At 41.7% G+C, this 17240-nt stretch overlaps 2 protein-coding genes across 2 annotated transcripts in view; one reads left to right on the top strand and one right to left on the bottom strand.

The window, feature by feature from the left end:
* Positions 1 to 4687, bottom strand: part of ATP6V1H (ATPase H+ transporting V1 subunit H) — a 49777-nt gene extending 45090 nt beyond the window's left edge. The window contains exons 1-2 of the mRNA XM_040074923.2: positions 4527 to 4687; positions 3046 to 3172 (exon numbers count right to left, since the gene is read on the bottom strand). Coding sequence (XP_039930857.1) covers positions 3046 to 3149 — 104 coding nt within the window. The 5' untranslated portion in view covers positions 3150 to 3172; positions 4527 to 4687. The remainder of the gene's footprint in view (positions 1 to 3045; positions 3173 to 4526) is intronic.
* Positions 4688 to 11877: 7190 nt separating this feature from the next.
* The window catches only part of RGS20 (regulator of G protein signaling 20), a 35397-nt gene continuing 30034 nt past the window's right edge, over positions 11878 to 17240 (top strand). The window contains exons 1-2 of the mRNA XM_040076418.2: positions 11878 to 12237; positions 15952 to 15954. Of these exons, the coding sequence (XP_039932352.1) occupies positions 12115 to 12237; positions 15952 to 15954 (126 nt within the window). The 5' untranslated portion in view covers positions 11878 to 12114. The remainder of the gene's footprint in view (positions 12238 to 15951; positions 15955 to 17240) is intronic.

Below are 17240 nucleotides of genomic sequence, written 5' to 3'. Positions count from 1 at the left end.
CCCAAACCTGCTTCAAGCAAACCAACACACTCTCCCCTGGCATTCTGACACCCTGAGACAAATGCTAAAACCAACCACACAGAGAAAAACAGTGGCTTGCCTTTTCAATTCAGAGCAGGGCACCCACACCTCTGAACTGCTACAAGTCTCAAGATCAAAGATCAGCAAAGTCTGTACAGAGCTAATAGCCTCCACAGGCAGACCAAAACATCACCCTCCACTATTACAAGCCTTGTAACTTCCCTCTCCCTCAGACACAGACCCCAGCTAGAATCCAACATAATGAAAAGACAAATTTTAGCACCAGGAAACAAATTATCTTTTCCACAGCCCAATTTTGTAAGGAGCAGTGAACACACTAGCAAGCCAGTAATATAGACAATTGTCAAATCTAACAGTATACAGGAAAAACATCAAAAGTCAGCAGTTGTGTGTTAGTTTAGTTTGATATTTAGTTTACAGTTACAACCTTCAGAGATGGAGTAAACACTACGTCAGTTAATCTTTAGCTTGAACTGACTCTACAAGAAAAGTCAGGCTACTGAATGAAGTCTGACCAGGTACAAGTAAGCCATTTTACTTTTGTACTGAAGAACAGAGAGAGCAGAAGAGAACTTCAGAATGCCCTTCTATGCGTCCCTGAGTCCAATGCTGTTAAAAGTGATGCCATCTTTAAAGCACCTTATTTTCCTTCTACCCTTCCTTCCTACAAACCAGACCAAATCGAACCACTCTGACCTGCCTCTAACAGGTGTATCAAAGAAAGTACTTTCCACTCATTCAATAATGGGCTTCATTCCAGAAAGGAATCAATATAACTGCACTAACTGACTTTCCAAGAATTCCCTTAAAACTCAGCCTCAAAGACACCATCACATCCAAACCTGTCCATTGTAAAAAAGGACATGTCCAAATCAAGGTATGAGTTTATTCTCTTTGGAAGCACCAAAAGTTCTGCTGATGTTTTTGAATAACTCATTATAAGGAAGCTCCTCAGCCAAAGAAGTAGCTATCTTCAAGGTGTCCCACAATCCCTCTGGCACCATTTAAGTCAACCCTTGAAGCCAACTCAGCCAGACAGCCAGGCTGTTATCTGTAAATATGAGGAAAAAAAATTACATTTATTTCAGAGTACTAATAAAGAGGACCCACTGTTATTGACACATAGAGGACACCAAGCAACAAAAGTCTCACTTGTCCTCTCATAGGATCACAAACAATAGCCAGATGCATTTCAAGAGCCTCCAGAACCTGGCTAATTCAAAGAGAAGAAATAACTAGTTTATTCTTCCTTCATAGATTCCAGAACAAAATCAAGTCAAATTCTACAGGTAAAATCTGAAAAAGAACCCCGCCCTCTGGTCAAAAAAAGTTACATAAAAATTTGTCGCCAGGTTTACAAGCAAAACTCCCTCTTTCTTGTACTGCAGCAGAGAAAGAGAAACCCAAGAATGAATGAAAATGATTAAACAAAAAATACTACATAAACACAACTTGTTAAATAGGACCATCCCCAATAGCAACAAAAGTAACAGATTTTTCCCACCAGCCCTACAGAAACACCAGAGAAGCAGCAAATCTCATATTCACTTCCATGAACAGTGAACATCTGTACTCCCACTTTCATTCCAAGTAACGGCAAACCAGCTGTTCACTGCCACTAGGACAGCACAGGAACAGCTGTACAGGTCTCCTTGGAACACACTTCCTATAACAGGGCACAAAGTAACAGCCAAAGCCACTTAAGATTGTTTGAAAAGTGCCTGGGAGCTGCCACTGTCAGGTTACCATCCCAACCTTTCTCTTTCGCCTGCAAAGCCACTGAATACCACATTCAACCAGGAACCGATCCATTTTAAAAACAGCCTAGCAAAAGAAATGTTTTCTCAGAAGATCAGTTCCTTAATGCAGATTTATCATGCAGACATACAATCACATAGAAAAGAATAGTACACTTCAATTAATGGAATAAGAAAGTCTGAAATACACAGGACAGGGCAAAGCAGGTAGTCATTATTAAGCTTCCACTGGGTTAGCACTTCTCAGCTTACATGTGTGCAGTTTTTCAAGTTTATTTAAAATACCACATATTTATATGTACCACGGCAATCTGAAAAAAAACCTGTTTTTAAGTGGTATAATGTTGATAATCACAAAACATCATTAGTATGGTTCGTACATCTACAATCATGAAGATTTCTGCCCCTTTAGTTACAAGGCAATTAACTATACAGTAATTTGCTATTATAAAAAATAATAATTTACACTTTGTTACTATTTCTCATACCTACCTGTCACAAGGAACAGGCTGTAAGAATGTTGCATTTCACTTCAGAGTACAGAGGACTAGTGAAATTCTGTTTCTTCTCCCCTTTTCCTACCTCACCCATTAAACTTTTCCTCAGCTTGACTCTATAACCTCTCAGGACAATATTTCTCTTGCTTCTCCTAGTACCATCATAATCGTGCCAAAGGAAACTCTGAGTTTGCCTGGAGCAGCAGCACACCTCTCCTCTGACGGAAGTATTTGTTTCAGCCTACTCCCAGATTTACTCGCTTAAGTTCTCCTCCAGTACTAGTGCTGCTTCACTAAAGGTAGAGATTATCTTTCTGGACTACCACTCCAGTTTTGCTAGTACAATCTGTATTCCCACAAAGATCACCTCAGCAATAGACATCCCACACCTACACTTAAGACAATTCTTACTGTAAGCTCTTCTTAATTCAGCAGTCATTCAATAAGGCTAAACTTGAGACTGGTGTTTGAATTATCAGGAGAGAAAAAAAAAACTGTTTTACCACACATTTGTGCATTACAGCATTCAGTTGACAAAAGTAGAGTTCCCCTTCTGGTAATAAGTCATAAGAACATTTTCCACAGCCACTTCCATTTAACGTGGACTTTTTCCAACTTCCACGTAGACAGAACATTCTTCACTGCAACATAATGCTCCTATGTACACATAGGAGTACACAACTGTAGCCTAAAATCTCAAAAAGTCTAGCACTTAAAAGAGGAAAAGAATGTGGAAATTTTTTACTTACTGGAGATATGACTGCCAGTTTACTTTGTTTGCCCGAACTTCAGCAGCTTTGGCAGCAATGATGTTTGTTGGGACAGCAGCATCTACAGCACCTCGGATATCCATCTTGACTGATAATTAAGATGTACCTAGAAATGCAAATCAGATTTGAAACCTCTTATTAAACAGCAGAGTATTTGTCCAATATTTTAAAGAAATGAAAAAAAGAAATCTGTTTTCAGGTGTCCCATTCCTTAACATTGTACTAGTTAGTTTCTGAAAAAATCCAAGTTTTATAAAGTATTTAAAACATGGCTTACTGGAAACAAACAAAAATAAGCCATACCTACACACATAACTGTAGCAAATCATAAGTTTACTAAAATAAACGGAACAGACCATTACTAAATAGCTCCCAGTCTTGTGCATCCTTAAACAATGAAACTAAGTTATTTGAATTGAAGTGGCTCCTCTGCATCTTCCAAGTAGCCCTACAGATAAGAGAACCTGTCTTCTTTCCAAATCTTCTTTCCAGGGTTAAAATTCAGTGCACATCCTCCCCACCCTCACACACTCAGACTGATTTACTGCAGGTATTTTTGTCTAAGCATATTCAGACATTAGAAACATGCAAACTACAACTTCAGGGAAAAAAAAAAAAAGTAAGTATATAAATTAAAACCATGCTACACAGACTTAACAAGAAAATAAAGATCATTAATGTACAGGAAGCAAACTGAAAAAATAAATACGAACAGAAGCTCTTTATCAGGATATACCACGTTACCACAGACAGTGACCTTCACCACTTCTTTCCTCTTCCTTTATGGTTTTAATCTCCACCTGACTTTGATGCCAAAACAAGAAGTGTGTTGGCAGAGACTTCAGATCCAGCTAGAGCTGGAATTCCTTACAACCTGAGCTGTGCCCAGCCTCTCCTTGCAGCCTATTTCTGGACTGTTCTGGCCCCCCTTACAGACCAAGCAAGAGCAAACAGGCACATTCACCCCTATCCCTAGCAAGCACACCTCGCTTTTGTAACTGAAGGAAAATACAGTTCTAACAAAAGAAAGGAAAAAAATGAGGAACTATCCTGGGCAAACAGCGGAAGACAAATGCTCTCCCTTAGAAACTACTTCTATGAGCAGGCACGCACACAGACGGCACCACTATGTCCTTCAAAGACCATTGAAGGTTTCCAGGCTCTTACTGACCCACCCAGAGCCATTCAAATGCAGCCCGAGGGCAGAGTTGGTAACAGCGGCCGCAGTTAAGCCGAAGAAGCAGAGAGAGAGGCGCCTGGGACAGGGAGAGACCAGGCACGGCCCTGCCGCTCCCTGCACAGGCTCGCGGGCACGGCCGCCTCCCGAGGGGCCCGGCAGGGCCCAGACCCTTCGGAAGCAGCGGAGCCCTCCGCACCCCCAGGCCCGCCAGAGCCCCCGCGAGAGGCACGCCCCGACCCCGGGACCCACCGCGCCAGGGCCCGGGACAGCTCCCACTCACCGCAGGGACGTGCCGGGGTGGAGGCCGTGCAGGGACGGAGGGAAGGAGGGATGGAGGGAAGGAAGAAGAGAGAACAGAGGCGGCGGGCGGCCCTGGGCAGCGCGGGCAGCACCGCGCACCCGATGGCCCCGGCGCTGCCGCCGTCATGTGACGCCGCTCACGTGAGCGCGACGGCGGCCTGCGAGGGACAGCCCGCGGTGCCTGCGCGCCGTCCGGAGTGTGACTGCGTGGCTGTGCTGGTGGGGCTGTGTGCATGTGTTTAGAGCACAAAAATGTACACATTTGTACATACCTACGCACGTCATAGGGCCGTAGGACGGTCTGGGTTGGAAGGGACCTTCAAGATCATCTGATTCCAACCCCCCGCCAGGGATGCAGCCCAGAACCGGGTTGGCACTCGGCTGAGTGCACATTGCCGGGTCATGTTGAGCTTCTTGTCAACCAACACCTCCAAATCCTTCTCCTCAGAGCTGCTCTCAATCCATTCTCTGCCCAGCCTGTGTTTGTGCCGGGGATTTATTTCCCTGACTCACCTGCAAGGCCCGTGTGTACGTGTATGATTTTATACAGGGGGTGTAGTCCCGTACCGGGAGGGCAGGATGTGCCCACAGGTGCTCACCTGTGCTATTTGGAGAAACGGCTCAGCTTTTCCATAGAGACAGCGCGAGTCTGGCTGGGAAGGAAACTTGAGACTAAGGGCCCAAGTGTTTCAGAAGCTTTGGCCTTAAACTTCTATGCTTCCGAGAAAGAGAAAAAAAAAAAAAAAAAAAAAAAAAAAAAAAAAAAAAAACAAAAAAAAAACACAGTGCATTAATTTGCTGAGTGAGGTTTTCCAGTCATACCGTGCTGAAGTGCACAGACATACCACCCCTGGTCAGAAATGATCCCGAAAAATCATTCCTCTAACATATAAGGAGAAAACAAAAATTATCAAGGTTTTGTGTGTAAGCAGATCGAGACAGCCAATGCAGAGCTGGCTTAGAGCTGGTCTGCTGCTAACCTAATTTTTTCTAGGGTCTCTGTGTTTTCCATTTAGAGGATGCACTGTTCTTTAAATTATGCCTGGCCAGTATCTCAATAAGGGGGGTTTTAACTCCAGGACAGTTGTCACTGCACCACTGATTTATACTTTTTCCATAGAATTTTTCTTTTAAAATGGGCCTTCCTTCATACCACCAAAAAAAAAAAAAAAAAACCTGTTAGTTTCTTCATAACACAAGTATAAATCCCAGGTACAGTCCAAGTAACAGCATTTGCATGCCTTTATGCTTCATCAGAAAAAAGCTCCCTAAGCCCTGTGCCCACTCTGTGTCATCTAGTCTGTAATAAGTACATCCATTAATGTGATTCCATGGATTACCAAACATGTGGGACTTGGAAGTTTAATCTAACAAATTTTTGTCCTTGCACATTGCTTACTCACAGTGATAAGAAATGCTGGCACAGCTCCTGATCTCTAGCATAGAAATCTCCGCACAATTCTGAAAAATCTGTTACTTTGAAAGTTCATTTGAATCTGATTTTTGCTTCATAGCTGACAGTTAGATCTTGGCCTTATTTTAACCAGTTCCCCTTTTAAAAGAGTGCTTGTAACTTCTGTCCTGTGGCATTCAGTATTTCCTGCTTCTGCTCTGCCTGTTTATGCCATGTCTCACTTGCCATTCCTTTTGTGTCCAGTATCGGGCATCTGGAATAAAGATATTCACCTTTTCCACAGTTGTTTCAAATCATGTTACCAATGATGATACATATGGCTCTACCCATTTTATAGAGAAACCAAAGGCAAAGGTCTTGCAAGATAAACAGAACAAGGCTTGAAGCTTTTTACATGCAATTTGCATAATGAGGGCATGTGATGGTTTTGGCTGGGATTGAATTAGGTTTTTTTACCGTGACTTGAATGAGGCTATGTTTTGATTTGTTCTGAAAACAGGGGAGTTGTCATTACTGCTGAGCAGGGCTTGCACAGCACCAAGGCCTCTTCTGCTCCTCCCTCCAGCCCACCAGGGAGAAGGCTGGGGGTGCACAAGGGGTTTGGACAAGACACAGCCAAGTGACCCCAGCTGACCAAGGGGATATCCCACACCATATGGCATAATGCTCAGCATATAGAGCTGGGGGAAGATGAAATGAGGGGATATATTTGGGGTGATGGTGTTTGTCTTCCCAAGTACCTGTTATGCATGATGGAACTCGACTTTCCTGGGGATGACTGAACACCTCTGTGCCAAAGAGAAATGGTTAATTCCTTGTTTTGCTTAGCTTGCATGAGCAGCTTTTGCTTTCCCTATTAATCTGTCTTTACCACAAACCATGAGTTTTCTCACTTTTACTCTTCCATTTCTCTCCATTCCATGGGGTAAACTGAGCAAGCAGCAGGATGGTGCTTAGTTGCCAGCTGGGGTTAAACTACAACAAGTCTTCAAAGGCCTGTGCAGTGATCCTACAAGCTACCATTCAGCACATCAGGCTTTGCTTCCATGAAACTGCCTCAGTTGTCTGCAATGATACTTCGGCCCAAGCCCCAAACTGCCCCAGCAGTGAAAACACTGAAGAGTATGTACATTCTCTTACCTAGGCCAAGTATGGTATCCTTCCATCTTCACCCTTCCAAGCTCAGTCCAATAGTTTAGGTAAGCCCTTGGAAACTGGATCAGCCCCTTCTAATGTGTATTTCCAGCTGCCAGTTTTAAGACACAAACAAAGTTGCTCCTCACCATGTGCCCCTATGTCTAGCAGGGTAATGCCCTGAATTCTTGCCTAGACATGCAAAGCCATTTCTTCTGCCAGGAATCACCTGTTTCAAAGAAATCATCCAAAGTGCTGTAGTCTTTTTTGCCCAGCATATTTCTCCCAGCCCTTAGCATACTTCTGGCTTAACCCAAGAGTACCACAGTACTCTGTCTGAACCTGTGTACAGGTATACACAGGATCATGGTTCTCTCACTTCTGGTACCTGCTTCCAATATTGTTTCAGTACCTTACTGTAAGGAGAAAATAAGAACTTCATGGTTTCAGTTTGGTGCCCAATGTGATCTCTTGTTCAGAATATGTATCAGGTCATCAGTGGGGTGGGTTTATTTGTTTGTTTGTTTGTTTGTTTTAATAGCAGAGTAATTTTTTTTTTTTTTTTTTTTTTTTTTTTTGCCTAATTCCTCCACCTGCAAGATCACCATCCATTCAGCCTGAAGTCTGGTTAAAAGAAGGTGGATTGCTATTTGCAGTCAAAATTTTTTTACTACAACAACATAGTCATTTGTCTGTAGAAAAAATATTTTAAAAGGTCTGATTTGGCATGTTGATTTCATCAAAAATTTCAGACTCTGGCTTTACTATTCATTTCCCAGGCTGTTGAGAGGCTACAGTAAAAAATACTTCCCTGTAACTTTTCTGTAACCTTGGAGTGAGGCATACTGGTTGAAAGTAAGCATCTACTGAGTTAGCAAAAGGTAGAGGGGAAAAATAATAATAATTGTGGTCGTGATAATTTTTTTTTTTTTTTTTTTTTTTAAACACATATTCCAGGGATTATTTAAGGAACTATGAGAGTAAGCATGGCAACTGTGCCAGGCAAGGTAATAGAATCTCTAGCAGAGGAATCAAAGTAGTGAACCCCATGTGTCATGTTAAAGATTACAAACAATATATTCTTCTTGAATATACCTGTATACAGATACACTTAATTTACGTATTTTTCCATGCCATGCAATGGCATAAAGGCAAAACATTAACACAAAATTACTATAGCTCTGTAAGGGACAGTCATGTCTCACACCTCTTCCTGAAGGGTTCTTCATGTGTACAGACAGGGTGTGTAAGCTGTGGTACTCCATCCAACAACTCTCCTGGGTTAAGAGGGAAAGTCTGGCCATTGATTCATAACTCTCGAATGAGATACATACAGCAGAGGGTAGGAAGAAATTAGCAGCTTTCATAATACAGAGGGGTTGTCAACAGAGTGCAAAAAGCATCTGGATGGAGTCTGTGTTCAGCACACTCAGAAATGTATGAGAAAGGAGGTGAATAGTGTAACTTTGCTGGTGACGTTGTTACTCCTTTGACAAGTGCACAGCGGAATTATGAACCACCTTGTCAGAGGGGGGTGGGTAAGCTACCAAGATGTGCTCTTATCCCCCATCTTCAAACACTTGGGCACATCTGAGAATTTTCACCAGTGTGAGTCCCATGAGGCACTCTCTGTGTGAAGGAACTTCATTGCATTGCAAGGGAAAGCTTTGAGAAAGGAAAGAATTGTACTGTTATTAGAGGAGCCTGTCTTGTGTGCTTGTCACCACTATGACAGCAAAAGGCAATTGTCAGCAACCAGTACAAACCCATCCTGTGCCATCAGCTTGGAGCATCCCATGGCTTTTTAGAAATCAACGTAGAATATGTCAACCAGATATTAAGTCACATTTGGAACTCTAGAAGAGGTTATTTGTGCTGGTTGATTCTCTGGATGTTGCTAAAGGTAGTGACTGTAAAAGTGCTGTGTGCCTATTTTTTGGCAAGCATCTATCCTTTAGGAGTCAGGTGTGCAAAACAATTCTCATTTAGCTATTTTTGGTCACGTCAGTGCTTGTCCATTAACTTCTGGCAGTGCGGCTTCACTTGAAGTTGCTATGTTTAGATGACTTTATTGATGTGTGAAACAGAGTGAAAAGTGAAAAGCACATCAGCATGCAGGACTAAAAGTCATCAGTTTCCTGGATCACAAAGAATAAGAATACTCAATAGTTTAATACTGAAAATTAACGCAGATGAGTCATCCTCACACTAAAACTACAGACAGCTGGGTCGTGAGAGTGTTTTTCTGTTCTCCTTTCTTTTTTCTAATAAGAACAATGTATCATTGTCGATCACATATTCTCCAAATTACAGAAGTGCTTTGCACACCTGCTGTTTAACCTTTCAGCATTCCGTACATCAACTGGCTCCTGCATGTCTGCTCAAGTATTTAACACATGTAGAAGAAAATGCTTTGAAAATTTATCCAAGTAAAACATGCTTAGAAGGTTAGGAAAGTGACCACACTTCTCTGATTCACAAAATGTTAAAGTAATTTTTTTTTCTCTCCTTCCTAATTGTGGAGGGTTGAAGAGACCTCATTGAAGAGGCCTCCTTGCATGGTAACAGAAGTGATTTCTCAGTATGAGAAGATGCGGAGTACTTCATTAGATGTATGAATGAATTATATATCTGAGAAATTATAGCAAGATTGGCCCATCATGAACTGGAATTTACTGCTTAATCTGTGTCTGTTTTCTCCTCTTATTCTATCTTCATTTTATTCTGTGCGTCATGGTGGGAAAACATTCTTTTATGAGTAATGTTACTTTTTGACAAGTAACACCTGCTTCCTGCAGACAATACAGACTTATCAGACTCCTAGGCCATAGATCCTTTGATAATCATAGATCACTTGGATCATTTTTCTTTTAAATTAATCAGATTCTGGCTCAAAGGATCTGGCAAAGCTAATATGCCACGGTTGTGTGTTTGTTATAAGAGGCAACCTTCAGATTGCTCTACCACCTCTTTGAAATTAAGGTTCAGTGAAGAAAACACACAAAATTTATCTGCAACAGGAGCGGTCCTTTTGAAAGAAATATAAACTAACATGTTATTGTAATAAATACATCTTCTGTTTTTCCCCCTAGTATAATGGAACAATGCTGTAATGTCAAAAAATTGGAAGGGAAGTGCTATGCAAAAACAGGAACAGAATGTCCAGTGCAGGACTGTCTGTAGCCTTGAGAAATAATGCATCTGGGTTTAACATAGTAGAGTGTATTACTTTAGGGAGTAGGGACACGTGTCTCTTTCTCATGTACATTTCCTTCTCCATTGAAAGCTGAAGGGTCTCCAGTCACTCTTCGAGCCTGCAGCATCTCCTCCTTTTATCATCAGTCTCTGTTGCTTTGTGCCAATAGCTTTTGTCTCTACAAGGGGGTCCACACCTGGAAGTGTAGAAGTGCTCTTTTTTCAGAAATTGCTGCAGTACCAGGTGAAATAAATCTCACCTCTGGGTTAAATAAAAAAAAAAAAAAAAATAAAAAATAAATAAAAAAAAAATAAAAAAAAAACCACAAAAAACACAAAAAACACAACAATACATCCTCTAACTTCATCCTCTCAGAAAAAGGTGGTCAGAACAGGAACAGTAGCTTTTTGGAGAAAAAAGGAACTGCTGAGCTACCCAGTGCTGCTGATGGTAAGCCTGGCTAGAGGACAGAAAAAAACAAAGTTGTTTCCCTAAGCCTCAGCTTAGGAAAAGCCTCAGCAACTCTGACAAAGTCAACTTAATACAGAAGCTTATGCTACAGCTTTCTGTAACCGAGTTTACTGTATGATGACTTCTAGTGCATTTTACCTCATCAAACCTCATTGTTCTTAGTTTTTCTCCTCAGCATTTATTGGATTTCTCTGAAAAGAGGACAGAAATGTGACCAAGGCAGCTCTTCTCACAGGAGATGCTGTGTGGGCAGGTGTGTTATATCTACCTCGTATCTGCAATGCTGAATTGTCACAACTTTGGACTCTTGGTATGTGGGAACTGACAGTGGTCAAAGAGGAATTTCTTAGGCATCAGGCAACTTGTGAGAAAGTAAGTCAGACAGACTTTCCCAGGGATTGCTTTGGAGGAACCGGGAGAAATCATTCCAAACAATTTCTAATCTCTCACTAGCTGTTCTAACCAATTTGCTTACTTGCAAAGATGTTTATTAAGAGGCATTGGTCTGAAACAACCAATAATATTCATTGTACCAAAATACTGTATAAAAGAGCTTGTCTTTCAATAAACTTTTGCTCTAATGCCCTCTGAAGAAACTGCAGTTGAGCCATCTTGAATGGTAACGATATTTGTAGAAAACAATTGTTGGGTTAGACATATTTTTCATCTTGAAAAAGGATGTAAACAATAGCAAGTGAACATTGGCAGAAACCTGACAGCCCTCTATACAGCTGGGAGAAATAATCTATTTATTACCAGGAGCCTTAGCCCTTATATTTAGTGTGTCTCTATCCTGAGACACGGCTGCGGCTCATGTGCTGTTTTCACTGGCGCTGCAAGGATTAGCCATCTGTTCAGCCAATGAGGAAAAACATGTGATTGGCAGGTACCACTGACCTAAGACAGACATCTCCATTTGGTGCTGCCTGCTTCGAGTTGTAAAGGAAATATATTCACTCTGAGGTGGTAAAAAGTGTCTCATGATTGTTACAGCTTGTGTCTCTGGCATGTTCAATCACTCTATGCCTGTCTTTCTCCTTTGCAATTTACTAAAACCTACAAAGTTGTAAATCTAATCTCTAAGCTGGCACATGCTGAAGGGATGAGACACTGCAGATATCTGAGGGCAGATAATCCTGTTTGTCTCCAGAACTGCGGAGACTGCAGGAAGAACTGGAAAGCTGCGAGAGGCCTGGACATTTGTCCATCAGTGTAAGGAGAAGCAATCTTTATGTTGTTGTCATTCAGTCCAATGTCTGGGATTTGGTTTAGTTTCATCATTAAATATAAGTGGTGCTTTTCCAAGAGAGTCCATTGTAAAATTTGATTCAGGAACAGCCTTTTTATTTCTCGATGTGGAGGCAAGTTGTGCTCTACTTCAGGACTCACAGCTATCATGCAGACAACTGTCAAGCAAAGGAGAACCTCCAAAATGAAGATGAAGCAGATATTAAAGCTGCACAGTGGATTTTCAAGGTAAGAAAAAAATGCAGGATTAGTTATCCAAATGACCTGTAGGAGGGAGTGAAATGGTGGATCTGGAAAAGTGAAGAAAGAAAATATTAATGTCATGAATAATAGTCATAGGCTGTTTATCACTAAGACATCACTATTCATGTAGTTTTCCTTTTTCCTGAGCCTCATCCTTGCCCCCTGTTCCTCAGCATGGTGCAACCACCGTGACAAAGGAAGTGGTGATCCGCCTTCCCACTAAGTGTCTGCTTTCAAAGAATATAATAAACACATCCATCTAACAAAAATTATTCATATTTTATGAGGCTAATCTGTTGCTAAAAAGGTGAGGGAAAATAAGTTGCTTCGTGGTGTTTAGACACTGAAGAGTTCTGCAGTTTTTACTGATACTGTGTCAGATTATTGATAGTTCACAAAAGATGATATGTCAAAGAAATCAAAGTGCATAACACTGAAGTCTACTAAGGAGTTACAGTAAATCCCTTTTAGTGAACCTGTAGAGTATTCCTTAATTAAAAACAGCAGTCACATATCTTCTAGATTTTGTCACAAGCCAGAAAGCTGCCTAAGGGGTGAAGTGATACTATTTATTTATTTATGCATGCTCCTGTGCAGCACAGCAAGAGAGACAAATGCAAGAGAAACTGTATCTTATTAAAGCTTTGGGGCAAAAGTAGTGCACCAGGGAAATTAATGTGATTAGCAAAGTCCTGCGCTCCTGGAACCACAAAGGTTGGCTTTTTTCAGACTTAAAGCTAGCATAGAGAGGGGCTAAGGCAACCAGTTGAGTTTGTTGGCAGGGTTGGTGAAACCTAAGACAGGGGAAGAAGCCATTCCCAATTCCATGTCTGCCTTACCAATATTCAAGTTAAAGTTAGAATTGATCTCTCCATCCCATTTCCTTAGCCAAAGTATATCCATTTCTAAGAGGCCATTTCATTTGGATTATTGCAATGCACTCATCAGAAATCCTAAATTACTTTCATTGCTTTTGCTGAGAGGAAGTGCTCAGCCTGGTTTGCTGCTATCAGAAAACTGTTCCTGATAATGAACAAAGTACACTCTGTTCAGAATTTCATGTAATTTTGTCCTGTTTTCTGTCCATCTGGCACATGAGCCTGGGGACTTCTTGACCGTCTTGAAGGCATAAGGGGTTTTGTCATAGGCCCAATGGCCCCTGAAGTTAACCACTGACAGTCATAGTTTCTGAAAGCCAGACACTGGGATCTTAGTAACTCATCTCCTCAGTCATTTCTCATTTAGCCATCCTTTAATTCACTCCAGGTGAATTGTTCCCTTCAGCTTGCTGATTGCTTTTGGGGATATCACCTGAATTTTTGGTTTGGCCCTGAGTCTCTGAGATCATGGTGCACAGGACTGAGTCAGTGACCTCACAGAGGATAACTTATTATTTCTGTGTTCTGCAAAGGATTTATCTATAAAGGCACATAAATGCCACTGGAAGGTTCAGAGCCAGCTACTGTCCACAGTTCCTTTAACTGCAGTGCTGCCAGCTTCCCATCTCCTGCTTGCTATCTGTCCCATTAACTTTATTTAATGCTTTTGTTTCTAAATGCTGCAGCTCTACTGCTGTGGCTCTTCTCCCTGGTAGCACAGACAGCCTGCAGGGTCTGCCTAGGAGATGCTCTCTAACCAGTTCCTGAGATCAGCTGTCTTGAAATTGCTGTGATGTGGAAGCTCAGGTATGAGGCTACATTCTCAGGGGGAACACGTCTCCAAAACTTCATAGACCATATCAGCAAATGATGCTTTCACATAGGTAATGTAAGCAATGTTACTGGTAGCTAATGAGTCTACAAGGGTTGTGTTAGTGGTAGGAGGTTAGAAAACTTATCCTTCTAGAAATGTGTCCAGCCCTAAGACTGGGGAACTAAAATTAACTGCAGGCTTTACTTTATAGGAGGGAGTTGCCTCTACTTTACTTTACTTTACATGGGAGGAAACCAAAAGGGAACCACAGCATGAAGGGTTTACCTGATTTCCTAGTAGCATTTAAGAAAATAACTTGTAGTTTGTAAGGTTCAAGACCAGTTTGTTACTTGCACTTCTAGGATAGAGGAGATCACATTAAAACTTTCCTATTTGTTTAATAATTCCTAGAGGTATTGAAGTGTACAGAAAGCTCAGGTTCTTTTAGTAAAACAGTTCTATATGTTATACTGGTTGCTATTGAGAGATTATGTTCTTAGACCTCTAATTTGTGTGACTGACAGGGTCCTTGATCAGACTGATTCCACAGTCGTCATTAATTCCCGTGTTCCCTTCCACTTTAGGTGAGATTTCAGATTTGATACTTCTCAGTGTGACTGGTGGCTGTTTCTGAGAGCAAGCTGGAATCTAACTCAACATGCCAAAGAGTAAAAAAGCCAGAAGATGATCAAATAAACTTTTCAATTAAAAAAAAACAAACAAACAAACAAAAAAACACCACCAAAAAACCTAAATATTTTAACAGAACACTTGAATTTGGTTTATTTATGCTTGAATGCATTTTCAAAGAGAAGCTGAATTACAAGAGAAATGTTTTTAAAAAGTGGTAGGCAGAGCTTAAAGGCCTTTTAAATTCTCTTCATGACATTTAAATTAACTCAACGAATTGTTTGTTTCCATTTGCATTGCTTAAAAAGCCTTTCTCTCTGGCATGTTTGCAGCTTGATTTATAAAAGTGTTAAAAAGCATAAGTGAATAAACTGTTTTTTACCACAATCAACACAAAGATACAAGGACTTTCTTAACTTTCTTAGCTAACACAGACACATTCTTGTGTGCTCCCAAGGAGCTTTTTGCAAGTAAACAAAATAAAACACCCCAGAAAACATTACATAGGGAGATAGTGCAAGATTTCAAATATATCACAGGGGTTTGGTTTTTTTTCCCCTATGGACAAAATTTTGCCAAATTCCTGTTCCACAGAGCTCATTGCTATCCTTTCCTCACAGGAGAATGTTCCTCAGAGAGCTGCCACGTTTTAGTTCATGTCCAGATTGCACCTGGATAGATCCTGTTTCACTTTTATAACATAACAGTGGCTTCTAAGCATAGAGTCTCCAGATTTGGTTGGGTTTACATGAATAATACACCTACAGGTTGGGAAGTGACTGGGCAAGTGCAGATAGGAAAGCAGTGCCAGGGCTCTGAGGGCATTAATAAATGTTCATGGCCCTGAGCAGCCTCAGCTGGGGCCTCCACCCTCACCCATGGATCCAGCAGCTCTGTTTAAGTTTAGCCCACAGGGCCTGTTCCCTTGAGCTGAGCCTGAAGGAGTGATGGTCTCCAGTCAAGTGACAGCCATGTAGTGGAGCCTCCCACCCTGGACTGACTTCCTGGCTCAACCTTGGCTGTCACCTGTCAGTGTGGGCTTGTCTCATGGCTGTGGGACCTGATTGTAAATCTGATCTGAGGAGCTGACTTCTACCTTGCTGTGATATTGTTTTGTGATTTGGATCTTTCTTGAATTTGTCTCTATGTATAGTTTGCCCTGCTCAAGCAGGGCGGGTGGGATGTGGGATCCCTTTGCTTCCAGCTCACCTCCTGTGAGAGAGCAGCCCTGTTCTTATGAGGGATTGAAGCAGAATCCTTTCCAGATTCTGCTGACATTTGCCTCACCTGTAAGGGCTTTCTTTCCTCTGCAGGGCGTGGAGCAGAGAGGTGAAGAAAGGCATAGCGTTAAGGTGTGTGCCGAGGAGGTGCAGAGAGCAAGTATTAATCCTCCTTAAACAATAACCTGTAGGCTGAGGCACCGTGATACCTGGTTACACCGGCATGGCTTTTCTGCTTGCCAGGTCCTATCCATTTAGATTCTGTGTGAGGGACAATGTAGGAGAAGGGAATAGAGGTGACCTCCTCCCTGACAAGTAACAGCTGTGTTAATTGCCCAGTACAGCCTCACCCCTGCTGAGTCACAGCTATATCCAATAAAGGTAAGTGTGAGAAAAGGGAGGGGGTGGCTTAGCTGGTGAGAGGGAATCATGAAGGAAGAGGAGCCTTGAGGAAGAGGGAATGAGAGGATCATGAAGCAGAAGGATCCTGGGCAGAGAGAATCACTGTTGTACGGGCAGTCTGGGTCTGCAGTTAGAGCCTGTTGTTGGAACCTGCAGTCACAGTCTAGCTAGGTGAAAGCCTGCAGTCAGAGTCTGCAAACATACATGCAGTCACAGTTTAGCAGGAAATAACCAGCGGTCAGAGGCTGCAAGAGAAACCTACAGTAGGAGCTTGCTGCGGAGTCGGTCAAGAGTTGGAGTCAGGATGGCTGAGCTGTAAAGAGGATTAAACCAGGACCCTTCTAATGCTGTGATGTACAAGAAGTCTGTCTTGGCTCATTTCCACTCTCTAACAAGAAGGCTGCAGCAACAGGCCAGGCAGAAATGGAAATGGCCTCAAGCATGCTGTCTGAAGGAGCAGCCCCAGGGAAGTACGGCATTCTTTATCTTCAACTAGTTGATTGCAGCTCTGCAGGAATCTTTTCAGCCTGAAGATGTCAAATGTTATTCAATGAACAGCTTGTAATGTGAAAGTCACTTATGTGAAAGTCACTTATGGCATAGTCACCTAAAATCACCTAAATTACTGGCAACTGGTGTGACTCATAATTTCTTTGATAAAGTAGGAATCCATTCACAAAAAAGTCCAGAAAGGTCAAAATTCATAGAAGTTTTTATTTGCTAGGGAAGACATGCCAGTTGAATAATTGTACTGCTTTTATCCAAGTACTCCAGTGTCTTCAGCTGATGAGTGCTGTCAGTCATTATATGCTATTACTCTTAACAGTCCCTCTGAAGTCAGGTATTGTCTATCTTTTTTAAGAGCAGGAAAAGTCCTGGTATTGGTAAATATGCTCCCCCTTTTCAGTCAATATAACCCCAACCAAGTACATTTTCATGTCAGGAAGGTTTATTTGTTGCAGTATGTTTTTCATACTTAGTCATGGTAGCATTTTTGTGTCTGAAAGCTTGTGATTGTCAGAGGGTGTTGTGAACAAACTAAGC

The sequence above is a fragment of the Hirundo rustica genome, chromosome 1, assembly GCF_015227805.2.
Source record: "Hirundo rustica isolate bHirRus1 chromosome 1, bHirRus1.pri.v3, whole genome shotgun sequence".
Lineage (NCBI taxonomy): Eukaryota > Metazoa > Chordata > Aves > Passeriformes > Hirundinidae > Hirundo > Hirundo rustica.
Note: the sequence above shows the minus strand (reverse complement) of the source record. Positions and strands in the feature narration are given on the sequence as shown.